At 51.0% G+C, this 25160-nt stretch overlaps 12 protein-coding genes across 12 annotated transcripts; 6 read left to right on the forward strand and 6 right to left on the reverse strand.

Annotated features, from left to right (window-relative positions):
- Nucleotides 1-195: 195 nt before the first annotated feature.
- On the reverse strand, nt 196-1303 carry RAP2C (Ras subunit of RAS small GTPases; the record flags this gene model as incomplete). The annotated part of the gene is made up of 2 exons (XM_064877801.1): nt 196-1137; nt 1226-1303. 2 exons carry the CDS (start codon nt 1301-1303, stop codon nt 196-198), a joined length of 1020 nt encoding a protein of 339 aa, XP_064726526.1.
- An 841-nt stretch (nt 1304-2144) lies between these two features.
- On the reverse strand, nt 2145-4696 carry PMZ80_009407 (uncharacterized protein; the record flags this gene model as incomplete). The annotated part of the gene is made up of 3 exons (XM_064877802.1): nt 2145-2270; nt 2318-2711; nt 3156-4696. 3 exons carry the CDS (start codon nt 4694-4696, stop codon nt 2145-2147), a joined length of 2061 nt encoding a protein of 686 aa, XP_064726527.1.
- A 499-nt stretch (nt 4697-5195) lies between these two features.
- On the forward strand, nt 5196-5948 carry ISY1 (NineTeen Complex (NTC) component; the record flags this gene model as incomplete). Its single annotated transcript, XM_064877803.1, has 1 exon — nt 5196-5948. One exon carries the CDS (start codon nt 5196-5198, stop codon nt 5946-5948), a length of 753 nt encoding a protein of 250 aa, XP_064726528.1.
- Nucleotides 5949-6022: 74 nt separating this feature from the next.
- Nucleotides 6023-7369, reverse strand: PMZ80_009409 (uncharacterized protein; the record flags this gene model as incomplete). The annotated part of the gene is made up of 1 exon (XM_064877804.1): nt 6023-7369. One exon carries the CDS (start codon nt 7367-7369, stop codon nt 6023-6025), a length of 1347 nt encoding a protein of 448 aa, XP_064726529.1.
- A 2723-nt stretch (nt 7370-10092) lies between these two features.
- PMZ80_009410 (uncharacterized protein) lies at nt 10093-10834 on the reverse strand (the record flags this gene model as incomplete). Its single annotated transcript, XM_064877805.1, has 2 exons — nt 10093-10740; nt 10793-10834. 2 exons carry the CDS (start codon nt 10832-10834, stop codon nt 10093-10095), a joined length of 690 nt encoding a protein of 229 aa, XP_064726530.1.
- Nucleotides 10835-12802: 1968 nt separating this feature from the next.
- PMZ80_009411 (uncharacterized protein) lies at nt 12803-14407 on the forward strand (the record flags this gene model as incomplete). The annotated part of the gene is made up of 1 exon (XM_064877806.1): nt 12803-14407. One exon carries the CDS (start codon nt 12803-12805, stop codon nt 14405-14407), a length of 1605 nt encoding a protein of 534 aa, XP_064726531.1.
- Nucleotides 14408-14718: 311 nt separating this feature from the next.
- Nucleotides 14719-15099, reverse strand: PMZ80_009412 (uncharacterized protein; the record flags this gene model as incomplete). The annotated part of the gene is made up of 1 exon (XM_064877807.1): nt 14719-15099. The coding sequence occupies one exon, from the start codon at nt 15097-15099 to the stop codon at nt 14719-14721; it is 381 nt and encodes a 126-aa protein (XP_064726532.1).
- Nucleotides 15100-15507: 408 nt separating this feature from the next.
- PMZ80_009413 (uncharacterized protein) lies at nt 15508-18195 on the forward strand (the record flags this gene model as incomplete). The annotated part of the gene is made up of 1 exon (XM_064877808.1): nt 15508-18195. The coding sequence occupies one exon, from the start codon at nt 15508-15510 to the stop codon at nt 18193-18195; it is 2688 nt and encodes an 895-aa protein (XP_064726533.1).
- Nucleotides 18196-18965: 770 nt separating this feature from the next.
- On the forward strand, nt 18966-20621 carry THR4 (threonine synthase; the record flags this gene model as incomplete). The annotated part of the gene is made up of 1 exon (XM_064877809.1): nt 18966-20621. The coding sequence occupies one exon, from the start codon at nt 18966-18968 to the stop codon at nt 20619-20621; it is 1656 nt and encodes a 551-aa protein (XP_064726534.1).
- A 443-nt stretch (nt 20622-21064) lies between these two features.
- On the forward strand, nt 21065-22671 carry PMZ80_009415 (uncharacterized protein; the record flags this gene model as incomplete). The annotated part of the gene is made up of 2 exons (XM_064877810.1): nt 21065-22453; nt 22492-22671. 2 exons carry the CDS (start codon nt 21065-21067, stop codon nt 22669-22671), a joined length of 1569 nt encoding a protein of 522 aa, XP_064726535.1.
- A 232-nt stretch (nt 22672-22903) lies between these two features.
- On the reverse strand, nt 22904-24082 carry PMZ80_009416 (uncharacterized protein; the record flags this gene model as incomplete). Its single annotated transcript, XM_064877811.1, has 1 exon — nt 22904-24082. The coding sequence occupies one exon, from the start codon at nt 24080-24082 to the stop codon at nt 22904-22906; it is 1179 nt and encodes a 392-aa protein (XP_064726536.1).
- Nucleotides 24083-24442: 360 nt separating this feature from the next.
- On the forward strand, nt 24443-25156 carry PMZ80_009417 (uncharacterized protein; the record flags this gene model as incomplete). Its single annotated transcript, XM_064877812.1, has 1 exon — nt 24443-25156. The coding sequence occupies one exon, from the start codon at nt 24443-24445 to the stop codon at nt 25154-25156; it is 714 nt and encodes a 237-aa protein (XP_064726537.1).
- Between the last annotated feature and the right edge of the window lie 4 nt (nt 25157-25160).

A 25160-nucleotide genomic window follows, 5' to 3' on the forward strand; every position in this document is an offset into this window, starting at 1 on the left:
TATAAGATAAGACGGTGATGTGGTCAGCAGCATGTCCGAGTTAGTCAGTCAATCGATGAGGGCAAGAATGCTAATGATATGATGTATAGGAGCAAAGCAGTTAGCACTGATAACGGCATAGCAGGACGTAGCGGCTTTCGTTTCTGTTCGCTGAAACACTTTCATTCGTGATGTACACAGCGTCGAGCTCGCCGACTATCTGGCTGGTTTCGAATCTTCCTCTGGGATGATCTCGGTAGGCCATTTGATCGAGTCCCTCCATGACGATGTGTCAACGTCTAATTTGTACGGTGATGATATCGAGGTGTCCGAGGGCCGACTCGGCGGGGCAGCCGGTCTGCTCTGTGTGCTGTTCAATATATTCCCAGCTGAGACAGATCGCACGTTTCGAGGTGGCGCGATGTCATTCGACGTCTGCAACTGATCTCGAGACTGATTGCGGCTCATCATGTTGCTGAATGAGCCTGATTTCTTCCGGCTCAATGATTGGAGGCTGGGTTTGCGCTTCAACGAGCCAAACTTTAGTCTGTCGAAAACGCTGCTGCTTCTTCGTGGTGATTCGGTGGTCGGTGAGCTCGCTTCTTGTGACTGTCTGATTGATGTCGTTGATGGTGACTGGCTTGTTGCTGTCATTGGAGGTCTGGGTGGGGGACTAGCCATGGGTGCCACGTTCACGCTTGACGGCGTACTGTTCGCCATTGTGATGGTTTCACGTACAAGCTTTTCGAACAGGTCGCTGATCTCTGCTTCATGCGTCTTTGCACTGATCTCGAAGAGCTTTTGACAGCGAAGTTCGATCGCTAGCTGCCTGCCTTCCTCAAGTGAGATTTGCCGTCCGCTTTCTAGATCTGCTTTGGTGCCTACGAGGAAGACGGGTATCCTCGATAGTGCCTGACCTTTAGTTGACCGTAACTGGTTATGCACGTGCTTGATGTGCTGAAATGACCTTCGATTGTTGATGGCATACAATAGAACGAATGCTTCTCCTGTTTGACAAAGAAAGTTCTCGCCGGCTGGTTCCGCTGGAAAGAGTTCTAGTAGGTACGCCTGACCCTCTATTGATACTTGCTTCCGCTCAAAGCCATCCCATACCGGGTCGTAGTCTTCTTCAACTTCTTCAAAGACCGAACGTAAGTACTGCGAGATTGTTAGAATTGCCGTAAATGGCTTCGATCCTGCTGATTGGCAGGAAGCTGGATTGAGAGTCCTGCAACGAAGGACTGACTTTTTTGACAAGAGCTGTCTTCCCTGTCCCCTCTCCACCAAGGACGACTGCCTTGATCTCTTTACGTTGCGTATCCATTACGATAGACTTTTCGTGCTGCTCCTCGGCGTTGCAGAGTCTGGTTCAATGATGCGGTTCAAGCATCTCGTGCATGCATGAGCTCCCGCTCAAGAGGAGACGAAAGCGACAAAATCATGAGGCTAGTGTTGAAGTCCAGCACCGGCAAGTGCGAACTCTTTTGCAGACGATCTGGCTCGCTGGATATCGGCTCTCACGGCTCTGGTACAGCCGCGATGTACCTTACCTTAGGTGGCAAGCGCGTTGCGGCTAGGAAGATTTAGTGGCAACTTCCGCTTTTAGTGCCCGCCGCGAACGTGTTTGGGGCGGCGGATGCGCTGTTGTTACCTTTGGCATGACGGTCTGTGCAGATGGAAAGATCAAGTACGAAACGATTACGGATACCGTTCACGTGGTGGCAGAAAGTACGACACTTCGACGAATAATGACACAGCGTGCAGAATCTATAATGTATAGGAGGAGAGGCTATGACGGTAGGCACGCCCGAGTTACCCCTGCACCGGACGTCCTGCAGGAGTGTATCTGCAATCTGTACCACTCAGCTGTGCAGGTAGAAATTGCCCGTCTAACACCTCTAATACTCAGGTGGCTTTACTGCTCCGCTGTCCGGGACCATTTACAGTCCTTTTCACTCCCATATTGGAGTGGAAAATGGAGAAGTTGAACGAGGTATATTGTTCCCAGGTACCCAGTGCAAAAGCATAGGCGACGAGATAGACTGACGGTGTGGAAGGCTCTTTGCTGGTAGAGTCTGCGCCTAGACCCAAATCTTGATGTCTTTCAGTGAAGCATTTGTACTTCGCACACGGATGCCGCAAGCGGACGGCTGGGCAGAGTTGTTTCAGAAGGAAGTCGGCACGAGCTGATTTCGAACGGCAGTCCAGAAGGCTTCTTCTTCCTTTGACGAAAGGAAAGTATAATCGAGTAATCTCAGGCCATGGCGGGGTGTTAGGGCGAACTTGATTCGCTGCAACACTGTCAGCCCTAGAATATGTCGATGATTCCTGAACATACGATGGAACGCGGAACGAAGCTCTGAATGTCCTTGAGTGTGAGGTAGGTGTTAATAGCCACATTCACATCATTACGGCTGACGACTTCTTTGAGTATATCCAGGTGGTCCTTGGACCAGACCAACCGGTGATCCACCTTTAACGTCCGGAACAGAGTTGCGGCTTCATCAGTGCTCGCGTGGAGGCCCAGGTAGGAAGACCGTTGTTCTATCTCTCCAATCTCAATGGTTTCCAAGCTTGGAAAGTCGCGCAGAAAACACCCCTTTCGCAGAGCACTTTCGTTCAAAAAGTAGGACTTGACATGTGTTGTGCTCGTCAACACCCAGCAGTCCTTCAGATCTCGAAGTCGCGACAGGCAGCATCCGCGGGTATAGCTTGTGATACCAGTGAAGGATCTGTGAAAACATCGGTGAGCTGAAATCTCTTCATAGACTTGCTTGCAGGTGGATATCAGGCTGATCGAAAGACTTTGACTTGGTGTCGACGAACAGGCGACCCTGTGGAGGCCTGTACTCCCTATGGTGCAGGACCATTTGCCAAAATATGCTTCGTAAATGATGAGCCTTATCTCCAGTGGTAGCGCAAGGAAGGAGGATTGATTACATCGTGGACTGGCTGTCGAAGACTCCATCATAATGGTATGGGAAGAGGAAACAGGATCTGCACACAACCCAGCGTAACGACGCCTTTAAGGACAGAATGCAGCGAGGTGTGACAGCCCTGCCGGATCGGTATCCCCTGTGCACTTTGATATCCGAAATCAGATTTCGGAAGATGGTCATGCAGGGTGTGGTCTGGTTTAGAACGCCGCATGACAGGCTGCAGTGCCGCATGCTCACCTGTACCTATCAAATGCTTGCTCTTCCTGGAATCGTCGTGCGACATGTTCGATCACCTCGTGGTCGTACAGCTCGGAATGGTCCTTGGTGCCTTTCAGGATCTCCTTCTCGTGCTTTTGTGCCTCCTCCTTGGTCATCAACACAAGGTTGGAAAGCTTCAAATTGGAAGTCTTCTGGCCCTCCTCTTCGTACGTCTTATTCATGTTTGAGCCAGAGTCGGGCCTGAACCACCTGGTCAGAACCAGTCTCGTTGTCAACCCACTAACAACACTCTTTCCTCGGAAAACTTCTTCGACAAGGAATGCAACATCATCTCTGGTGACAGGTATCTTGAGACCAATAGCATCATTTCCGTTGACAACCCTGGCCAGTCGTTCCTCAAGACCTTGAAGTCCTGATAGCATTGCGTCGTACATTTTTTCTCTTCCGCGATCGCCAACTCTGTATTCCATCGGGTAACCTGCTATGCTGCAGATGACATGGTTTGCGACTGTATAGCCAAACATAGCAGGCATGGTGCCAAGAACGGGCAGAATCCTCACACGAAACTCTGGCAGTACACCAAGATCTCCAACGTTACCTTTCTCGACCTCCTGCTCGGCTACGGGCATAAGCTCAGCTTTACCCGGACCAGGCTTTTCGGTAGAGAAGACAACTGGTATACCTGAGGAGATGCCCTGTAGCCTCAATCGTCTTCGGGTAGCCTTAGATAAAGGATCTTCGATACTAGTAGAGATGTCGCCAACACAAATTCTTGTGGGATCACTCTTCGTACCAGCACCCATGGCGCTGATAACCTTGATATTGTGCAATGCGCAATACTGAAGAAGCTGAACTTTTGTATCGATGTTGTCAATGGCATCCACAACGAAGTCCGGCCCTTGATCGCTTTCCTCGCCGTCACGCGGCTCGTAGTCCCAGTCGCCAAGCAAGCTTTCAGCAGAGGTCGAACTGAACAGCTCATTCCTCGCATCAATTCTGGCCCAAGGACAAATCTGCTCCATCCTGCGCCTTACACAATGCACCTTTGGGGTCCCGACATCGGCAAGGGTAGCAAGAGCATGTCTGTTCAGACTGCTGAGGGTCACCTGGTCGAAGTCGACGATTCTGACCTTTGAAACACCACTCCGGATCAACGCTGCGACACAATGACTGCCCACACCTCCCAGACCGACGACCACGATAAAAGCATTGCGCAGCTTCGTCAGACCTTCGTCCTTCAAAAACACACGGTTTCGGGCCAGCTGCTCCAGTATCAGCTCCTCATCGTAATCTCCCTTCCTTGCTCTTGCTGCTATCTTCGCTGCCCGTACATCCTTGGTGTTCGAAACACTAGGCTTGCCTGCTCCACCGTACTCGGTCAACGGTAAGGCGGTGTGATTATCGTCAGGAATTGACTGCTTGAGGGCATCCGTTGCCTGTTTCCGACGAATGGCCAGAAATACATAGTACGTCGTAGCAGCTGTAGCTGCTCCGCAAGCGAATGCGTAGGTGAGCTTAGCTCCTTCTGCGTGCCGTTGTAGCCATTGTGACCCCAGCATCTTCCACCATCAGTAGGGGAGAGATTCTCCTCGGAACGAGCAATATCTCAGTGCACGAGAAGGAAGATTGAAGCACAGTAGGAACAGCAGTCGCGGTTTCCTTCAAAGTAATATTGTCTCATCGGCTGATCTGCGGGAGAGCCAACCGAGTCGCAGAAAAGTGACGATCGACAGACCCGCGTGCACTGCTTCAATTGAATCTTGCGCATTTAAGATTCTTGAATAAACATTCAAGCTCACAAAGCTGTCGAATACTCTTCTACACACAGACGCGGCGGGCGTCTGAGACACACTGCAAGACGACTCCACAACTCCTGCTGTCAACGAACCACCAGCATCCCGACTAAAAGCAACACTGCGCTCTTCAATACCTTGACCACAACTTGCGCACAAGACCAAAGCACAAAACACCACCTCTGAAGACGCACCTATCGCGCACACCTCAACACCCTCATACTCTCCTACCACCACCACTCACCACACCACACCACCACCCACCATGGCCCGCAACTCCGAAAAAGCCCAATCCATGCTCTTCCGCTTCCGCGCAACCCAAGCCGAATCGTCCGGCCTTCTCCCCTCCGCCTCCCAACGCCGCCCCCGCGCAACAAGCACAATAACCGCCATCCCCCTCGCCGAAAAATACCGCGGCCAGATCCTCCGCGAGGTCTCCCGCAAGATCACAAAGATCCAAGAATCCTCCCTATCGGACTTCCAGATCCGCGATCTAAACGATGAGATCAACAAGCTGATGAAGGAAAAGTGGAGTTGGGAGAGGAGGATTAGGGAGTTAGGGGGCCCGAATTATATGCGTGGGGGGATGGGGACTGTGTTTGATGATCAGGGACGGGAGGTGCAGGGTGGTGGGAAGGGGTATAGGTATTATGGGCGGGCGAAGGAATTGCCGGGGGTGAGGGAGATGTTTGAACGGGCGGCGAAACGGAGGGTTAGGGAGGAGGGGGAGGGGAAGGAAACTAGAGAACATGTTGATCGGAGGAATTTGGATGCGGGTTATTTTGGGTTTGGGGGGGATGAGGAGGAGGGGAATGGGGCGTTGTTGAGGTATGAGAGGAGGAAGGAGAGGGAGGCGGTGGAGAGGATTGGAGGGTTAGAGGAGGACGAGGACGGGGAGTGGGAGGCGTTGCCGGGGGATGTGGGTGATGGGGTGAGGTGGAGGGTTCCTACGCTTGAGGAGGTGCAGGAGGAGTTGATGTCGAGGAAGAGGAGGATCATTCTGGACAATTTGTCTTGATGGGCTCAGCTCTAGTGATGCTATTGATGCTCTATGCGTTCTATGATACCCGGCATACATATGCTAATTCCTATCTACCAAACATGCTTCCAACCATTCCATATCAGGATGTGCATTTCCATGATCGTGCAGTAGTCGCCAACTTCACTTCTCTTCTCGCCGTGGCTAGTAACCTCGTTCTGCCATTTCCGTATCCTCCTGTAGACTTCTGCCATATTCTGACCTGCACTGCTACTGATGCCATCAGTTTTCCACCTGGCAAATCTATTCTTCCATACACCTGTCACGTACTGCCAGCCACCGACAAACCCGTTGTCCGGACCTCGGTGTGTCAATTCGTATGCTTCAGTAGTGTAGCCAGATCTCACGGCAGGGTTCAGAAAGATGCCTCTTTGTGCAAAGCCGCTTGCAATCAGGTCGGCATGGATCAGACAACACTCACTCGCTTCCAATTTATGCAGGGCCAGCGAATCAGGTATACCGCGAAAGCGCAGACCGGTTTGTAGGTGGTGTCCAGACCCAACTGTGTTCGGTAAAATACGATCATAGTAAGGAGCAGCATCTACTACCAAGACCCCATTCCAACAACTCTTGACTTGAGCGGGTGCACCCTTCAGCAGGGCATTCCGTGTCTCATCGGCTCGAAAGTATGGAAACGTGCTCATGACGGGTCCTCGTCCTTCAATGTCGCGCAGTGCGAATGTGTCGTAGAAGGCGGGTGGGTAATGGAAGTCGATCCCGCATGCGATGTCGTAGTGCCCAGCGTTGGTAGCCAGAAGGGTCAGAATATCGCTGGGCTCGAAGTAGACATCGTTGAGGTATAAGATCTTGTCGAAAATTCGGCCATGTGTCCTGTGCATGCGCAAGAGTGGTTCCAAGCCCCTGTTGCGGATATCAGAGAGGTAAGGTATGCGGCGCAATTCTCTTTGTCCTTCGACTTCTGTGTCCCCTGTGGGTATCCATCCGTTCTTGTGATGTCCATGTTCGTCTAAGGGCCCGGCGTTAACAGCATCTTCGTGGGTAGTAGGGTCAGTGATGACAGTGCGGGCGACTCCCAGCTTGACCAATTCACCATCGAGCCATCGGATAGCATCGGCCGTGTTGTCTAGGCTTCCAGACTCGATGATCGAGACGTAGATATTGCGAGGCCCAAGAACAGGGAGCAGTTTGAGGAATTGTTTCAACCAGAACTCTACCAGTACTGCTTCAGATGTCCAGAACTGTGCTGCGATATAGATCTTCTGGTTCCGTAGTTCTTGAGGAAGATCCTCGATATGCTGCACAGTCTGTGCATTGAGGTTGTTGGAGAAGGTTTTGTGAGAGCCGAGCAGCCGGAAGACGTCAAGGAGGAAGAGGAAGATGAGACAGCAGATGACGATACGAGGCCATCTTGAGGTGCGTCGATAGCGGGAGAGGAACATCACCCATTCTCGCTCGAAGGCATGTCGAACAGAAGAGTTCCTGTGCAAGCAGGATGCCTTGTCGCTTCAATCGTCGAAGTCCTTCAACTCAAAACGGAAGGCACGCCCAAGCCAAATATCCTTGGCAGGGGCATCTCCTCACCACCTGCTGCCACGAATGCTCGAGGTTACCGTCTCTTTTAACCTCCATCCTAACAAGAATATAATGCCGATACAGAACATGGTCACCATGATGCGAATTATGAGGCATGCCTCCTGTTCGCGCTCATTTCGCTCGCGAAGGAGGGGTTGTCCTTCCAGATCTCGCGTTCTGGCAATTTGCAGCTGACGAAAGCTGGTTGTTCGTGCGAAGTTTGTCATTTTGGGAGAGGTCACTATGCTATGGATGAATCTGCTAACATGCTAATCTATCGCCTGGACACGGGGCAATGTGTGCGTTTATATCGACCTCTGGTGACGCTGCAGGTCCTCAGCAATCTTTGGCTCCGGAATCTTGCTCATTCCTGCTCTGGTACCGAACCGCTGCCTGTCCCATCTCGAAACATATGATATCCCCCTCATATAAAAGGTACAGATCGTTGCATAATATGTCCGTCAAATCTCAGCATGTACTGATAGCAGCTTTAAAAGTATACTTACAGCTAGCAAGCACAGTCGAACTTCGAACACAGAGCACTCCTCTAACAGCTAAGTGAACTTGACCACACTCCTTGTCCTCAAGATGATGTTTGCTTCTGCCATCGATTGGCTGCGTGGGTTTCCAGGCACATCGTCAAATGTGCCTCGCTGTTGCTGCTGCTGTTGCTGCAATTGCGAAAGGCAGCCGGCACCGGAAACAAATCAAGGATCGCTCACTCGACATTTGCCCCTAACAGGTCCACTGCATTTCCCATTGCTAGACCTGCCAGCCGAGCTCCAGCTTATGATACTTGAGAAAGTAATCCAACCTTGGTCCTTCTCGTTCTCAACCATAAGAGATACCTGTACCGAACAGTGTTTCAAGGAGCTGACGTTTTTCGCTTCGGCTGCCAGTGGGGTACGACGGACGCGCCCTATCGAACGGTGTGGCAGCGTGCGTCGACGAGGACATCTGCGAATCAGTGCTGAGACAGCCTCCTATCTGGATTTGCTACAAGTCCACCCAGATCTTTCGATCCTCGCCAAGCAAGTTCTCAAAGCCCGATACACGAGTGAAGCTTGTTGGTTTACATGCGACCACAATCTTCTACCTGCAACATCGATGTGGCATATCCCGGAACCCTTCCGCAGCATGGTTCGTTACCGCACCAAGAGACTGAATCTCATCGGCAGCTCGATACCCTCCCTATCACTCATAGACATTCGTTTCCCTAAGCTTACCGCAATCACAAAACACATCTATCGCATTCCTAAACAACTAGACACCGCCTACTTCAACAACACACTCACAGCAGCCACCCTCCTCTCTGGCGCCGCCGACCCAGCCATCCACCTCTGCACCACAGCCTGGGATCGTCTCACCTACCCCCGAAACATCCCCCTGATCGCAAGATGGCATCTACCAGTCTGCAACCCCCATACCGGAGATCTCAGCCCCTCCTCCTCGATATTCGCTTGCACCATACCTGTCAATAGTTTCTCCCGCCGCATCGCCGACCGCACCATAATACCCAACACCAACAATCCCTCCTCACCATTCCATCACAGTCAAATACCCACCTTTCCCCTCGCCACATTTCCCCTCCGCCCCACAGAAAGCTCAACACACACCGACATCTTAACATCCCGCATCCATCTCTCCTCCACATTCGACTACGAGACCATGCTCCACGAGCATCGGTATCGGCGGATGCGGGCTGCCGCCATCCCTTTGAACACTGCACCACCACCATGGTGGGCTCTACCACTCCGCATCCTCTCATGTACAGGCAGAGCTATTTGGTGGTGCGGCAGAGTTGTGGTCTCGTGGATAGGGAGGATTGTTTTGCGCTGTATAGAGGTTGTTGCCTTAGGAGCCTTGTGTGCAGGGGGATCGTGGGGTTCGGCGTAGGAATCGCTTTGTTGCGATCATAGTGCTTGAGTAGCACGCCTGAGTTGCGATGAAGATAGGAATTTGTGAGGATTGATGTTTGGCTGTTTGGATGGGAGGGCTGAGGCTTTCGGGGTCAAAGTTGGGTTTCGAGTAAGGCAGGTTAGAGGCTGAGGTGACGGGAGTTGGAGATCAAATTGAGAGAGTTTAAGCTTGAGGTGAGTGAGGCTAAAGACTCGGGTGAGAGAGGTTGAAGATTAAGGTGAAAAAATTCGAAGACTAAGATAAGAGAAGTCGAAGCTGAAGGGCAAGGTAAGGGCGCTCACATTTGAAGTAAGAGAGCCTGAGGCTCGAGCTCGAGATGTGTGACCTGGCTGTGAAAGAATCGATTTGTACGGAACAGAATGTGGAACCGGGCCTCTACATGTGCAGTTTGCGAAGGGTGTAGAATGCTGGCCTCGAATGAAAACTGCTCGAGTGAGGCGGTACCGCAGTATTGCAATAATATCGAAGTGGGTGTAAGCCATTCACGTGGGTTCAACACAGTCGCAGGCTTGCAATATTGTGCCGGACGTACGATCGAAGTCACATAGAACAATTTGATACAGCATTTGGTGGATAAATAGCATGCATAAAGATGTGGACGGGTACGTAGAGAGGTATTCGTTTCACTTTGATGCTGCGACACGTGTACACTTTTGTCGCCTTTCGATACCTATCGGTTAATCGTCTCGCCTCCCCTGGGCTTCAGATGATATGCATCTCTAAGAAAGCCTTCAACAGACCGCATATCTGTGGGTATAGGAGGAGGAGGTCGGTATTCAGATTGCCATACAACGACACCATAATCATCACCGTCAGTGCTTTCTTTTCCCCGGACGTCCTCAGTCTGGATGCGTTCGCCTGCTTCGGTCGGCGGTCCTGCATCGAGCGATGAATCTGCTTGCTCGCAAGTATCTTCTCCTGGTCGGATAGCAATGTCGCGTAAATCATCCGAGCTATGCTTGGTCAGCGAGGTAACTTCGAACGGCTCATTGGACTCAGATGTCCCACCAGCCATGGATTCTGGTCGTGGTGAGGTCGGAGTGGCAGAAGTGATCATACTGCGTGCGGTGGTTTCGAGGTCGGTAATGTGTTCAAGCTCCTCGGATATGTTTGGATTGTCTCTATACTGTTGGCGCAGAAGGGCTAGAAGATCAATGCATTCTCGTGCATATTGAACCTTGTCCGAACCTTGAAGCAGCGCGGCCAATGTGATATTGACAAGGGCGCGTCGATAGACAGACAGGTCGGCCTTGAGTCGGAGGTCCCAAAGTATGTCTAGAGCAGGTTCTTTCTCCCCGGCATTAGCATGAGCGAGGGCCTACAGCATTTGTCAGAAGTTGTTCTATAGTCGCATCTCGGCAGGAACTTACCCGGTCGTAATCCGCCTTTCGCAGTCTCGCCATGTTGTCCATCTCGACGACTGTAATCACAAGAATGTGTTGCGTGGAGGGGTGAGTCACTTGGAGTGCAGTTCAGAGAATACGTTGTGTTTGCGATGTCAACGTACACCAGGCATGCACAAGATTCATAGGTCGAAATATATATCGTGCCGTGTACGATGTACCCGTTTGCACAGGTGTGGGTGCATGATCTTCGTAACCTGATCTTCACCAACAGATTGTCACTAAACGCCAAGCTCATCAAGAAAGACAGCAAGATTGCACAGGCTGATCATCTAGCTTTCGAGTACTGATAAGAGGGGTTCTCAGCAAGTGCTCATCACTAAGCGAGCCCGCTGAACCTGCTGGACAATTAGGGCCCTATGTATTTGAAATTGCTTTGGCTTTTTAGCATCAGTATTCCACAGCAATTCAATGCACTGGTGGACAAGGATATGCTAGTATTTCCCAAAAGCTTCATAATGGGGCGCCGCTGCTGGCAGCCTGCTTACTGCCGCCACCTAGTTCATGCATTAGTATAGCGATTGCAGCTTCGTGACGGCGTATGAAGACAATCGTGTCCGATGACATGCTTGAGCAAGACTACTGTCTGCGTTCGACAATATATCACAACCTCGACACTGTCCGGGACATTCTAGAAGGCCGCGTCAAGCATCAGCTCAACACGAATCTGGGCATGATGACCACTTCGATGCTTCGAGTAGGCGGTGACACACGAGGAAAGAGCTCCGCTTGACGCCTCTCTTGAGCAGGCCGGCAGCCTGTTGTAGCTCCAGGGCAAGGCACTCCGGCGGTACGCCGCTGACATTGTCGTCGGCCGGCGGAAAAAGGCAATGTCCTGGTAAAGACTGAGCACATATCGTTGCTGTCCGGATCATGCGCGGTCATGGGCGTGATGATCCCGTAGCCCGGTCCTCCTCGAGGTCCTCATACCCATCAGATCAGATCAGATCAGTCGTGTTTGCCATCACGTGACCGGATCAGTGATTTCTTTTTCCTTCACTGCGATCACATGTTTCCCGTGATCTTTTCACAGGCCTAGCGTGGCCTTGGCAGAATCTCGAGAATATATTCTGTTCGTCGTCGCCCTCACGCTTTCCTTCCTTTTTACTATGCGACTTTACTTCATAGTAAGCCCCCCCTACCTTTTCGACATCCACGACGACATGACATGCTGACGACCACATCAGGAATCATTTCTATAGTAAACGTCCCTTACTGAACTCTTCAAAAGAGCCACAGTACCTCAAACTCGCCGATGAGAAAAGTCCTCCTTACCACAACGTGAAAAATATATCTTCGACACCGCAGAGAAGAGAGACTGGCTTCGGCTGTCGATCGATCATGCGAGAAGATGGTGATGATCTTTGTCCTGTGTTTGAGGTCTGGCCTCGGTCGCTCGGCGCAGGAGGTATGGATGGACCGACTCTGAGAGTTTTCTTTTCACATTTTGCCAGTCCTTGAGACTGGCTTTTGGGAAGAGAAAGGATTATTGTACATTGGATATCGAGTATAGCGCAGGTAGGCTTGGTGGTATGTTTGCCCAGGTACGGAGTAGCTAGCTGGCTAGGTAGTGTTGTCGGTGCTCCGATCACGAGGGGTAGTGTGTTCAGGGCAAGCATGACCAGTGAGATGCAGACATGTATTGAAAAGCATTGTTGCAATCAATGTAAAAGACGCGTTATCGACCCTTCCCGATGAACGCGTAGCTGACCGTGACTGCCAGAATTATGTGCTGTTTGGAGAACCTGCCCGCAACATCTGACGTAGAGCAGAAATTGATTGGCTTGTCACGAAAGGGCAGGAACATGGGCGCCTGCCAACTTCATTGTTCGCATCGCCGTCGCAAGTGAGCCCAGGATGCTCTTATATCTATTGACCATGAAGTCCCCCTTCGCTGTCTGCTACAGCACTATTCTCATCCACCTTGACGTAACTTAAGATCGCAAAGTATTAACCACTAATCCACGCATTCGAGGAATGTCACAGCATTCCAGCAGAAGCCTTGACGACTCATGGATCGTGAACGATACCGATGACGGCGAGATCAGTTGGGCTGGCGAAAGCACCCCGCCTGATTCGCAAGAGGATGACATGATACCAGAGGCCAGACAGCCATCGCCTCGACGTACTCATTCTCGCATACCACAACGAGTGGTGAATCCTAACTTGGCAGCCTCAGCAGAACCAGAATTGATCATGCCATCGATCGTCGACATGTCAGCACGACCTCGTCAGCGTGTGGCATCACGGAAGCAAGATGTCCCTTCAACTCCAGCAAGGACTTCGAAGTCGAGATCGATCAGTGCCCGAACTACCCCAGCTCGTACTCGGCCTCCACCACCAGATGATCAAGACCCTATCGGCAAAGCAATGAGCCTTGTAGGTACCTGCTTGATGTGGTTTCTCGAAACCATCGGGCAGGCTTTCAGACTCCTCAAGACGCCGATTGCCATCGTGCTAGCGGGCTACATGGTCCTAGCCTTCGTCCAACTCGCTCAAAACCTCCTCACCAATTCGATCTATACCGCTATGTCACCCATATGTCGCATACCTGGTGCAAGCATGCTTGGTCTGCCCATGTGCCAAACATATTACCAGAACCACCCGAAGCTGTCAGCAGGTGGCGACGTGCCCGACCCCGAGTTCGAAGCTCTCATGAAGGTGCAGTCCCAATTCGAGACGATCATGTCAGACACTGCAGCTAGCGCTTCGTTACCTATGGACATGAAACGAAGCGAGATCTCAATTCGTGACCTTAGACAGCTTGTTCGATTCTCTCAGCTTCCAAGCAGACACGAGTTGATGCACGAGTTGGATGCGTTCGTTGAGACTGCCAGAATGGCAAGCTACGATTTACAGAAGTTTGACTCGCATGTTGGTCGGAGTGTGGACATTGTCCTGAGTACGAACAGATGGACACGAAGAGTGCTTGATGATATGGATATGCAACAGACCGAAAGAGGACTACTTCCAGCATTTGTTAGCGACACATTGCTTGCTCCGTTCAAGCCGTTGAAGTTCACTGAGTCCCGTCTGCTTGAGCAATACATTCAGCATTCTCATGTGGTATCGGGCGAGATTGAAACGCTCATCGAGGAAGCACAAGCAATACTCTCAGTCCTACAAAATCTAGAAGATAGACTTGATGTGATGGCTGAAGTCTCAGCACGAGACAACATCCAAGTCCAAGGCTCAAAGGACGAGGTACTTCGGGAGATATGGAGCTACATTGGCCTGAACAATAAGAAGCTTGGCAAACACGAAAATCAGCTCAAACTGCTCGGAATGGTAGCTGGGTACAGAAAGGCAGCACTGGCCCATGTCACGAGCGTTTTGATCCACTTGCAGAGTATGGGTGCAGAGCTCGAGGAGTTGCGTGATCGTGTTGCAAGCCCTGCGGTGCTGCAGGAGGCTGGTGTTAAGCATGTTCCCCTGTCTGTTCATATCGAGAATATTCAGCTCGGTGTGGAGAGGTTGGAAGCTGGGAGGGAGCACGCGAAGGAGTTGCAGCACAAGCAGACCAGGAGAATATTGGACAGGGCTGATGGAGATGGTGACTTGAGGTATATCGCTTCTGGCTGAGGTTGGATTGGGATGGATTGGTACCCTAAATTTGGGCTCTGGATGGTTGAGCGTTTTTGCTTTGGTGCTTCGACACCTGTAACACATTTGACATGACTTTTGCGCCTAGATACCCCTAGCATTACCACAATGGACAACACAGCGCCCCTTCATGCGCCTTCAGCATGGGCTGCGGAATCTCGTTCAATCATTCTTCATCGTTGCCTGTAAGCAGTCCTCTTCATCTCGGCTCGTCATCATGCATAGAGGTTTCCCTAATCTTACTTCATGTACAGTGGCTTTCTTCATAGTCTTGTCCATGCACGGTTCACTCACTTCTCCTCATCAACATAAAATATCTCCTTGTACCGATGCGTAGCATCCACAACAGCCTCATATGCCTTCAGATCCACTGGCTTCCCCTCTGGACTCTTCGGCCACTCAACAGCAGCCATGACTCTTACTCCCAAACCTGCTCCACCCTCTAGATTGATCACCTTGCCAACGACTTCATAAAGTGACTGCGGCGACAGATGTGAATCTCTGTTCAGCACGAGTGTGACTGTGTCGCCGTCACCGGATGTGAGTGTTGCGTTTGAGCCGTGTATAGAGGTTATGGTGCCTAGGAGGCGGACTGTGTTGACGGGGGCGTGGGCGCCGGGACCGAATTGTTCGAGGTGTTTGGGGAGGATTCGTGGCGTGCTGAGCGACATTGTGTGGAAGAAGTATGTGCTCTGTTCTGTGTCGTCGAAGTTTATGATCGAGTGATTTGGTAGACTGAGTTTCGGTGCCGTTGCCGTTGACTTGTGCAGTGACTGCAGCGAACTATTGTTGCACAAGAAATGTCAATGGGGACGCGTTCGACGTGTTTCCAGGCGTCACTTTCGCGATTGCCACTTAGAAGGGCACCCCTCACCGCATCCCACTCACGCCGGAACAGAAGGATTACGGGGCCGGAAATAAGCTATCTCACTGATCCGAGGTACCGTCATAGAACTTTCTTTGGCAGCAAGCATTAGGCGATAAAGAGGCAAGTGACCTGTCCCATATTACACATCTCCATTTCAATGTCATGCTATCAAACGGCTATCAGTCCCATTCGATATCTGACCAGCCCTTAGATGCCTCCCAAGAAGGGCAAGGCCGTCGAACATTCCCAGCCATCAGAATCAGCATCTCGTTCATCATCAACTAAACGGAAGACGCCCGCCACAACTGAGGACGAGGCTGGAACTTCTACACCGCCCAAGAAATCCAGACCTTCCATTGCTGAGCTTGTGTCATCCCAAGGGAGTCGGCTGTCCGATGGTGCAAGTGTTGAAGAACAGGAGGAGCCCGTGAAGGAAGTGAAGCGGAACGGCACCAGCAAGCAACCAGCACCAGCAAGGACATTCGCAGACATGTATACCTTTACCTCGAGGAGGCAGCCCAATGGGGTCATCGATCTTACGCAATCGAAATCTCCTATGTCGAAACCTATGAACGGGACCAGGCCGTTTGGTCAGTTAGGTCAAGGCGGTCCAAAGAGACTGGTCGTAAAGAATCTACGTACCACTCCCAAGGTCGATCCCTCAGAGTACTACGAGCGAAAATGGAGGGAACAGTCAGCTGCTCTCGACTCGCTATTTCAAGGTGGGGATGTCAAGATCATGCTAGAAGAGCTGTATAAAGCCACTGAACACATCTGCCGACAGGGTCGGGCAGCGGAATTATTTGGCAGGCTGAAAGAGAAATGTACAGCTCATTTGAATGAGAATGTCAGGCCGCAACTCATCAAAGCGTGTCAGGATCAATCCGGTACGCCAGCACTGCAGGCTTTCGTTGATGCATGGGCGCTGTGGCAGACTCAGTTGCAAACGATAAGGCATATCTACTTCTACCTGAACCAAGCATATCTGATCCGGCACCAAGAGCATGGAGACATTAATGCTGTGGGTATGCACATGTTTCGGTCGGCCATATTCTACGAGCAGAGTATTCGGGATACTGTTCTGCGGGCTACAGTCGAGCTTGTTCAGCAGGATAGGAAGGGTGATAATTCGAACGCATCACTTTTGAAAGCTGCGGTCGACGCTCTTCACGACCTTGGGGTGTACACCGGCGATTTTGAGCCTATGTTGTTGGAACAATCCCGATGGTGGTTCTGGCAATGGCGGAAAGAAGAGGCTGAGAAGGAAGACCTACCTCATTACGTGCGGTCGTGTAGTGTGCTGCTGGACAATGAATTGGCTAGGTGCGATACACTATCGTTTGACCGCTCGACAAGGACTCAGCTGTCGGATATGTTCGATGAGATCTTTGTGGAAGAGAACGTGGATAGGTTATCTGATATGGACGGTGTTCTCGATATGCTTGAGCAGGATATGGATACCGAGATTGAGCAATGCTGGACGCTGTTAGCACGAAAAAGTCATCATCACCTGCTCAGCAGCCCCTATGCCAAATTCACGGAAACAGAAGGCACAATGATTGTCTTCGACGAGAAGAACGAACCAGACATGGTAGTGCGGTTACTTGCTCTGAAGCGTAAGCTCGATCATCTACATGTTGATTGCTTCCACAAGGGCGAGCACATGGGCAACACGTTACACAAATCGTTCGAGCAGTTCATGAACAAAACCAAGAAATCGCAAACGAACTATGACACTGACAATGCCAAACCTGGTGAGATGATCGCCAAGCATATCGACTTACTGCTGAAGGGCGGTGCAAAAGCGATACCGAAGCTTGCACAGAAAACAGACAGCGCAGAAGGAGAAAACGAGCAAGATTACGACGACAACGAAGCTGAAGAAGAGTCAGTTGAGAAGCACCTTTCAGACGCTCTGGATCTTTTCCGCTTCGTCCACGGCAAAGCAGTCTTCGAAGCCTTCTACAAGAAAGATCTCGCCCGTCGCCTCCTGATGGGCAGAACACAATCTTTCGACGCAGAACGATCCATGCTAGCCCGCCTCCGGAACGAATGCGGCGCACAATTCACGCACAACCTTGAAAGCATGTTCAAAGACATGGACCTCGCCCGCGAAGAGATGAAATCCTACAACCAAATCCAATCCGACAAAGGCGTCAAACCTCCCGTCGAAATTTCTGTTAACGTCCTCTCCGTTGCAGCCTGGCCAACCTACCCAGACATCCCCGTCAATGTCCCTACCAGCATCCTCAAGTCCCAACACGACTTCGAATCCCACTTCAAAGACAAACACGTTGGCCGCAAACTAACCTGGAAGCCCTCGCTTGCCCATTGCCAACTGAAAGCCCGCTTCTCTAAATCCGTCAAAGAACTAGTCGTATCAGGCTTCCAAGCCATTGTCCTTCTCCTCTTCAACGACGTCCCCACGGGCGGTAGTCTCTCCTACTCCCAGATCAAATCCCTCACCAACCTCCCTGACAATGAAGTAAAACGCACACTCCAATCGCTCGCCTGCGCAAAATACAAAGTCCTCAATAAAACGCCGAAATCCCGCGACGTCAACGACACAGACACATTCACATTCAACGCCTCATTCACCGACCCACGTTTCCGCGTCAAGATCAATCAGATCCAGCTCAAGGAAACCAAAGAAGAAAACAAGGAGACACACCAGCGTGTGGCGGCGGATCGGCATTATGAGACGCAGGCAGCGATTGTGCGGATTATGAAGAGTCGGAAGAGGATTGGACATAATGAGTTGATTGTGGAGGTTATTAAGGCGACGAGAAGTAGAGGGGTCTTGGATCAGAGTGATATCAAGAAGAATATTGAGAAGTTGATTGAGAAGGATTATATGGAGAGGGAGGAGGAGATTAGGGGGTATAGTTATTTGGCTTGATTTGCTGGACGTGAGATTGTATGGCCTGAGGTGGGCATGTTAAGGGTGGTCGAGTCTGCTTTGTCCTATGTTGAGGAGACGGTGGTTGTGGTATTGTTTGACTCTAGCACTGAGGATTTCGGGTGGGTTTGGGATATAAGAGAGTTGCTCGAACCAGCGAGCCGACGGTCTCGCGACTTATGAGTACTGGACACTATCAGTTGTAACCGTGTCCATGTTGCAGAAATCCAGACAAGATACTCTATTACTTAAGTGAGCGACTGAAGTCCAGAGCATATATTACCTTTGCTGTGTGGATTCAGGCCCAAGCATGGCAACATGCATAAATTTGACATTTTTGCTAGATCGTAAAGAGTACTCTACTCATATGTATGTAGGTGGACGGTGTCTCTAACGCGATGCTCACTATCTTAGCGGTCACTCTACCGCAAGCTCATTAACAAGGGCAGCGAGCCTTCATAGACTGACCATCGTGCTCTCCTCCGTACCAGTAGCCTCATGACTGCTGCACTATCCACCCATTGCAGTGTATAAAATATGACACTAATCCAAATCCAGCAGTAGTCGCAAAAATTTGGGCGGTTTCGGAGTCAGCGACTGGTCGGACATCGACCGCAACATTATTGACAAGGGAGGCAGTAAGCGCAGCACCTTCCTGTTGAGCATTGTCACTCCTTTATCACCAATACAGGCGTACGTCAATAAGTGCTGCTACAAGTTCTGTGCTCTTCTACTGTTCGTCCCTGTTTCTTCTGGCCAAATCAACCACAATGACGACTAAATCAAGGTATTCAAGCACAAGATTTCATGACTCTAGCCTGCAAGAATTCTTCAGCTTCGAAGAGGTCGTGCTGAAAGGTCTAGCCTCAGATGGTGGCCTCTTCCACCCAGACACCATTCCGAATGTCAGACAAGACTACCTTGATTGGAAAGACCTCTCCTTTCCCGATCTGGCTTACGAAGTCATCCGCCGATACGTGGACGAGGATGAGATCTCGAACAGTGAGCTCAAAGATATTGTGCATCGATCCTACTCTACCTTCAGACACCAAGATGTCGTGCCTACTGTCGAGCTAGACAAGTCAAAAAACCTTCACCTCCTCGAACTCTTCCACGGTCCTACTTTCGCTTTCAAGGATGTCGCTCTCCAGTTTCTTGGCAACCTGTTCGAGTTCTTCCTGGTGCGCAAGAACAAGTCGATATCAGCTTCGGAGGCTCGACACCATCTGACCGTCATTGGCGCAACATCTGGCGATACCGGTAGTGCTGCGATCTATGGTCTTAGAGGCAAGAAGGATGTCAGCGTCTTCATCATGTTCCCAGACGGCAAGGTATCGCCTGTGCAGGAAGCTCAAATGACCACAGTACTAGATCCGAACGTCCACTGCTTATCCGTACAAGGCACTTTCGATGACTGCCAGGACTTTGTTAAGGCTGCTTTCGGTGACCCAGAAATGAACAAAATCCACCATCTTGCCGCAGTGAACAGTATCAACTGGGCACGAATCCTAGCTCAAATCACTTACTATTTCTATTCATACTTTACACTTCTCAAGTCGAATCCAGACCTTAAGCCGGTCAAGTTTGTTGTCCCGACTGGCAACTTCGGTGACATTCTAGCGGGATACTACGCTTCAAGAATGGGTCTCCCAATCAAGAAGCTTGTAATCGCAACAAACGAGAACGACATCCTACATCGATTCTGGCAGACAGGCACATACAGCAAGAAAGCCACCCATCATCCTACAGAGAATCCTCACAACGGTATCCCAGAAGATGGTTCGCAAGCTCACGCAGAGGGTGTGAAAGAAACGCTCTCACCAGCAATGGACATCCTAGTATCCTCAAACTTCGAGCGTCTGCTTTGGCACCTGTCGCTTGAGCAAGAATTTGCGACGAATCCGCATGTCAAGAAGGAGATATCCATACGGGAAGCTGGATCGAGGATCGCAGGATGGTTTCAAGATCTCAAGTCTACAGGCCAATTCACAGTTGATCCAGAAATCTTGGAAAATGCTCGAGAGACCTTCAGTACATATCGTGTTAGCGACAAGGACACGACGGAGACGATCCGGGCCTGCTATCGTGGTGAAGCAATCGCGAAGAAGGAATATGTGCTTGATCCGCATAGTGCCATTGGTGTTGCTGCATCGCTACGAGAAATTGGTAGCTCTGAACATGACAAGAGTGTGGCGGTTGTGTCGCTTGCTACCGCTCATCCTGCGAAATTTGCAAATGCCGTCGATCTTGCATTGAAGGATGAGACTGGTTTCAATTTCGACAGTGTACTTCCTGAACAATTTGTTGGGCTGGACAAAAAGGAGAGGAAGGTCATCAAGGTCCCTGCTAATACTGATCTGGCTGGCATTCGCGACTTGGTTACGAGGGAGGTGGAAAAGGAGAAAGAGGTCAGCAATGGTGCATGAAGGCCAGACCTCTTTTCTATGGTGATACCATTTGATGAAAGTTCACGATGACGTTCCCAACTTGAATGCGTTCTGAGTACTCCTACCTATATTCATGCTGTGCTTGCCTGGACCAGAGGTCTTGGCCCCAAGGTGAAACACGGCAAACGCGGCAGAACCAGGCAGAATCTCCACGTTCACGAAAGGTGAAACTCGCCGGACAAGGCAAAGATCTACCTACATTCCGTGGCTATGTAACCTTTGGTAGCAGAGCTGTTGCCTAGCTTAACGTTGTTTTATGAAGCTCTCCTAGAAGTAGGTCACCTGTAAACGTTCATGCACAAGACCGCTGGATCGTTCTTGACACCAGTTCTTAAAAGTCGTTGATCAGTAATAGCTGCACATCGAATTGGCAGATAGTTGGGTCCCATTCATAAGTCGTACTGCTATTCTCATCATTCACCATGCCGTATCACGACCCATTCAATGGCGATCTGCCATTCAACTTCGCAAGCTTTCGACAGTCGCAAGGACAACCTCATGAGCATGTCTGGGACGACGGACAAGCCCCGGCTGCCATGCGCTCCTTCCAGCAAGCACCCTCCCACCCATCACAATCACACACCCAAGACCCCACCATAAGCACCACAAACCACCCAGACAACATCTCATCCACCTTTTTTGACCATGCCTCTGCCGCCCGCGTCAACACAGACGTTCACATGTACGAAGCCATCAAAGCAGCCCACCCCAACCTCGAAATAATCGACACCGACCCTCGCAACGTCAACATCATCGGATACGTCTCCGCCACCGGCGACGGCACAATCATCCCAATAACCTCCCCAACCCAAACAACCACCTCCTCCGGCAACAAACATTCCACACCCACGTCCCTAACATGGACAAGCTATCTCCCCCGCCACCGCCGCCTCTCCGGCGGCAACGGCACCCTCACCACTCAACCTATCTTTGCCAAATTTCTCCTGAAATGGCACGACGTCGAATTCCTCATCTATATCCTCGACGCCCGTGACGGCACCGAATGGATATCCATGAAGCGCCAATACATCCTCACATCCGATCCTGGCGCCGCATACGCCCTTATGAAAACGGTGGGCTCCTACCAGAACGAACTCCACAACGAAATCTGGGTCTTCGACCAAGGGTACTGGCAGAAAGATCCCTCTCTCTACGCATCGATCCAGAAATCCTCCTGGAAGGATATCATCCTCCCCGAAGATCTAAAGGAGGACCTACTCGATACTGTTCTCCGCTTCTACGATTCGCACGAAACATACCGTCGTCTCCGCGTCCCCTGGAAAAGAGGGCTGATATTCTACGGACCACCAGGCAACGGAAAAACAGTGAGTATCAAGGCCACGATGAAGACGCTTTACGATAGATCCGAACCAATCCCCACGCTCTACGTGAAGAGTCTGTCCAGCTTCGCGGGGCCAGAGTACAGTATCAGCTCTATCTTCGCGAAAGCTCGACGAGAGGCACCGTGCTACCTCGTCTTCGAGGATCTCGACAGCCTAGTCACGGATGATGTCCGCTCGTTCTTCCTCAATGCCGTCGATGGTCTCTCCGAGAACGAGGGGATATTAATGGTGGGGAGCACAAACCACCTTGAACGTCTTGACCCGGGGATTGCGAAGAGGCCAAGTAGATTCGATAGGAAGTATTTGTTTCCTGATCCGGATGTGGACAGCAGAGAGAAGTATTGTCAGTACTGGCAGGGGAAGTTGAAGGATAACGAGGATAAGGATGTGGAGTTTCCGGATGGGTTGGTGGGGCCTATGGCGCGGTTGATGGGGGGGTTTAGTTTTGCGTATATGCAGGAGGCGTTTGTTAGTACGTTGTTGGTTATTGCTAATGAGGGGGGAAGAAGAGGCATGAGGAGAAGGAGAGGGAGCAGGCTTGGGATATGGTTGAGATGGGAGAGGAGCTTGTTGGGGCTGACAATGGGAACGGAGGTGATGAAGATCTTGATAAGTATAAGTTGTGGAGGGAATTTAAGGTGCAAGTTGCGAATTTGAAGAAGGAGCTGGATAAGGGGACCGATTAGGGGTTGGATGTGGGTGTTGTGCAACCACGTTTGTGGTGACGAGATAGTTCGTTGATGTCCAGTCACAAAGTGCTTCTTCTACCTATATTCCAATGCAGAACAAGATCGTTATGCCCTCTTACTGTACCAAAAATGCACCTTGTCCAAATTCTCTAGCGCCATGATATCTCCCATGCTCAAAGATGTCATAATATATACATTCATAGATCATCATACCCAAACCCAGCCACGCTCAAACCAATAAATCCGTTCCTTCGCAGGCAAGTTCCCGCTCACGTTCAAACCGTTCAAAAATGTCATTATGGTCCAACTTCTCCTTCCTCCTATTCCTAAGCTCCTTCTCATCAAACAGCACATACGCTGCCTCCCTAGCCAGGAAATCATCATTAACTCCATCACCATTATCCACCCCACGACTCGTGCTCGCCCTCGCAGTCAACGTCCCCTTCAACTCCCCAACCGGCTCCATCAACCCCCTCCCCTGCGCAAAAAGCAAAACGTCAGGATGCAACGTCGCAACACCACCAGCACCCCTCCTCACCGGGGCCCTCAACTTCGTCCACTCCGTCTTCATCAGTCCCCTCTCCACATACGTCGCCGTCATCGTGCCATCCAACCTCATCGTATCAACCACCATCCCCGGTGTCCGCAGGTACATCACCCGATCATACGGCCACGGGTTCCTTGCTAGCTCAGAGAGAAGTTGTGATTCCACGTCTATACCTGCCCATACCTTTGAGATGGGGACTGGATGGAGGATGGCGGAGTGTTTGTGTTCTGATTCGAGGAGGAGGCGGAGGGCGGAGCGGTGCGTGGGGTGGGAGGAGGTTTCCCAGTCTGAGGGGTAGAGGTAGAGGATGTCGATTTGGGGGTTGAGTTGGGAGTTTTGGCGGTGGGATTTTGTGAAGAGGAGGGCGGAGCAGAGGTCTGTTGGGCTGGGGAGGGAGAGGACGTAGGCGAAGTGGGCGTTTGAGAGGTCGGAGTGGGCTTGTGGTATAGTCGGTATTGTGTCTTGCTGGCTGGATGTAGGGCTGAAGGGTGATCCGTCGACATGTGCGTGCCATAACTGCTGAGGGGTTGGTTCTCGTATAACATCCGATAACGAGCCGGCTCCTTCCTGATCGTCCACGCCCATGGCTATCTGTGCGGTCTCCTGGGGCGGTATAATCTCGATATTCGTGCTCGAGGTATCATTGTCATCGTCCCCCTCCTCATCAACATTCTGAAATTGTGGTGGTAACGTGGGCTGCACCCGTATCCTAACTTCAACAGGCTCTTGTAATGCTGCTTGCAGAGATCTTACGCTCTGCTGTTGTAGAGCGTATCCCGACAGAAAGAGTAAGAACGTGAAGAGGCAGACCACTCCGCCTGATATTGCGGCTGATATTGCTGATGATGTGAGGAGGACCATTACCGGGCTGGTGTGCACGTGGATGTTGTTGTTCGATGGAAGCTCTGATCAACTGATGGATGAGGCTCTGATATGGTCGAAATTGCAATTCGTCGTTCTATCAATAGCCTGGGTCTAGGTGCATGCGCAATGCAGCAGCTCAAGGAGGGCCAGGGAATATTGTTTACATTTTTGGTTGTCAAGGGCAATCGCATTCGAAACTATGACGTACCACAAATCCCCAGTGAGCAAAATCTAGTGCAGCCTGAGGCAGCTAGATTTTCGCGGATGTGAGATCTGGAAGGCTTCTCGTCGCGATCGCAGGACGATTCATGCTCTTCAACTGATGCTACCCAGGTCGGCACCTGAAGACCTCCCAATATGAGCCATCGTGCCGACGCCTCGAATGCGCTTGACAATAGAGGCTACTCAGGACCACTGGTACGAGGACAAAATCCAGCAACCCTCGTCGATACCGCGACTCGTGATCGCATTACAGACTCTCTCTACTGGAAAGAGCAATGCTTTGGTCTTAACGCCGCGACTCTGCTTGATCGTGCGGTCGAGCTAACATACTTCGGTGGCACATATGGCGTGGGCATGAAGCCGACACCCTTCCTCTGTCTCGCATTCAAACTTCTGACTCTCGTCCCGGACAACGAGATCATCCTCGAGTATCTGAACACGGGGGGTGAAGAGTGGAAGTACTTGCGCGCATTGGCGGCATTCTACATACGGTTGACCTTTGACCCCGATGACATCTACAAGAACCTCGAGCCACTTCTACTTGATTCCAGAAAATTGAGACGGAGGAGGAAAGAAGAGTACACGTTGACATACATGGATGAATTTGTGGATGAGTTGTTGACGAAGGAGAGGTCATGCGCTACATCGTTGTGGAAACTGCCGTCTCGACAGGTGCTGGAAGATCTGGAGAAGTTGGAACCGAGAGAAAGTCCTCTGCAGGCTGAGCTTGATGCTATGGATGAGGATGAAGAGATGCCGGATGCTGATGATCGGAATGGACATGCTAGTGAGAATGGTCGGAGTCGAAGCTCAAGTGTGGGAAGCAGGTCAGGTTCAAATTCAGGGTGAAGAT

This window comes from Knufia obscura, assembly GCF_036327395.1.
Source record: "Knufia obscura strain CCFEE 5817 isolate CBS 148926 chromosome Unknown scaffold_13, whole genome shotgun sequence".
Taxonomy (NCBI): Eukaryota; Fungi; Ascomycota; class Eurotiomycetes; order Chaetothyriales; family Trichomeriaceae; genus Knufia; species Knufia obscura.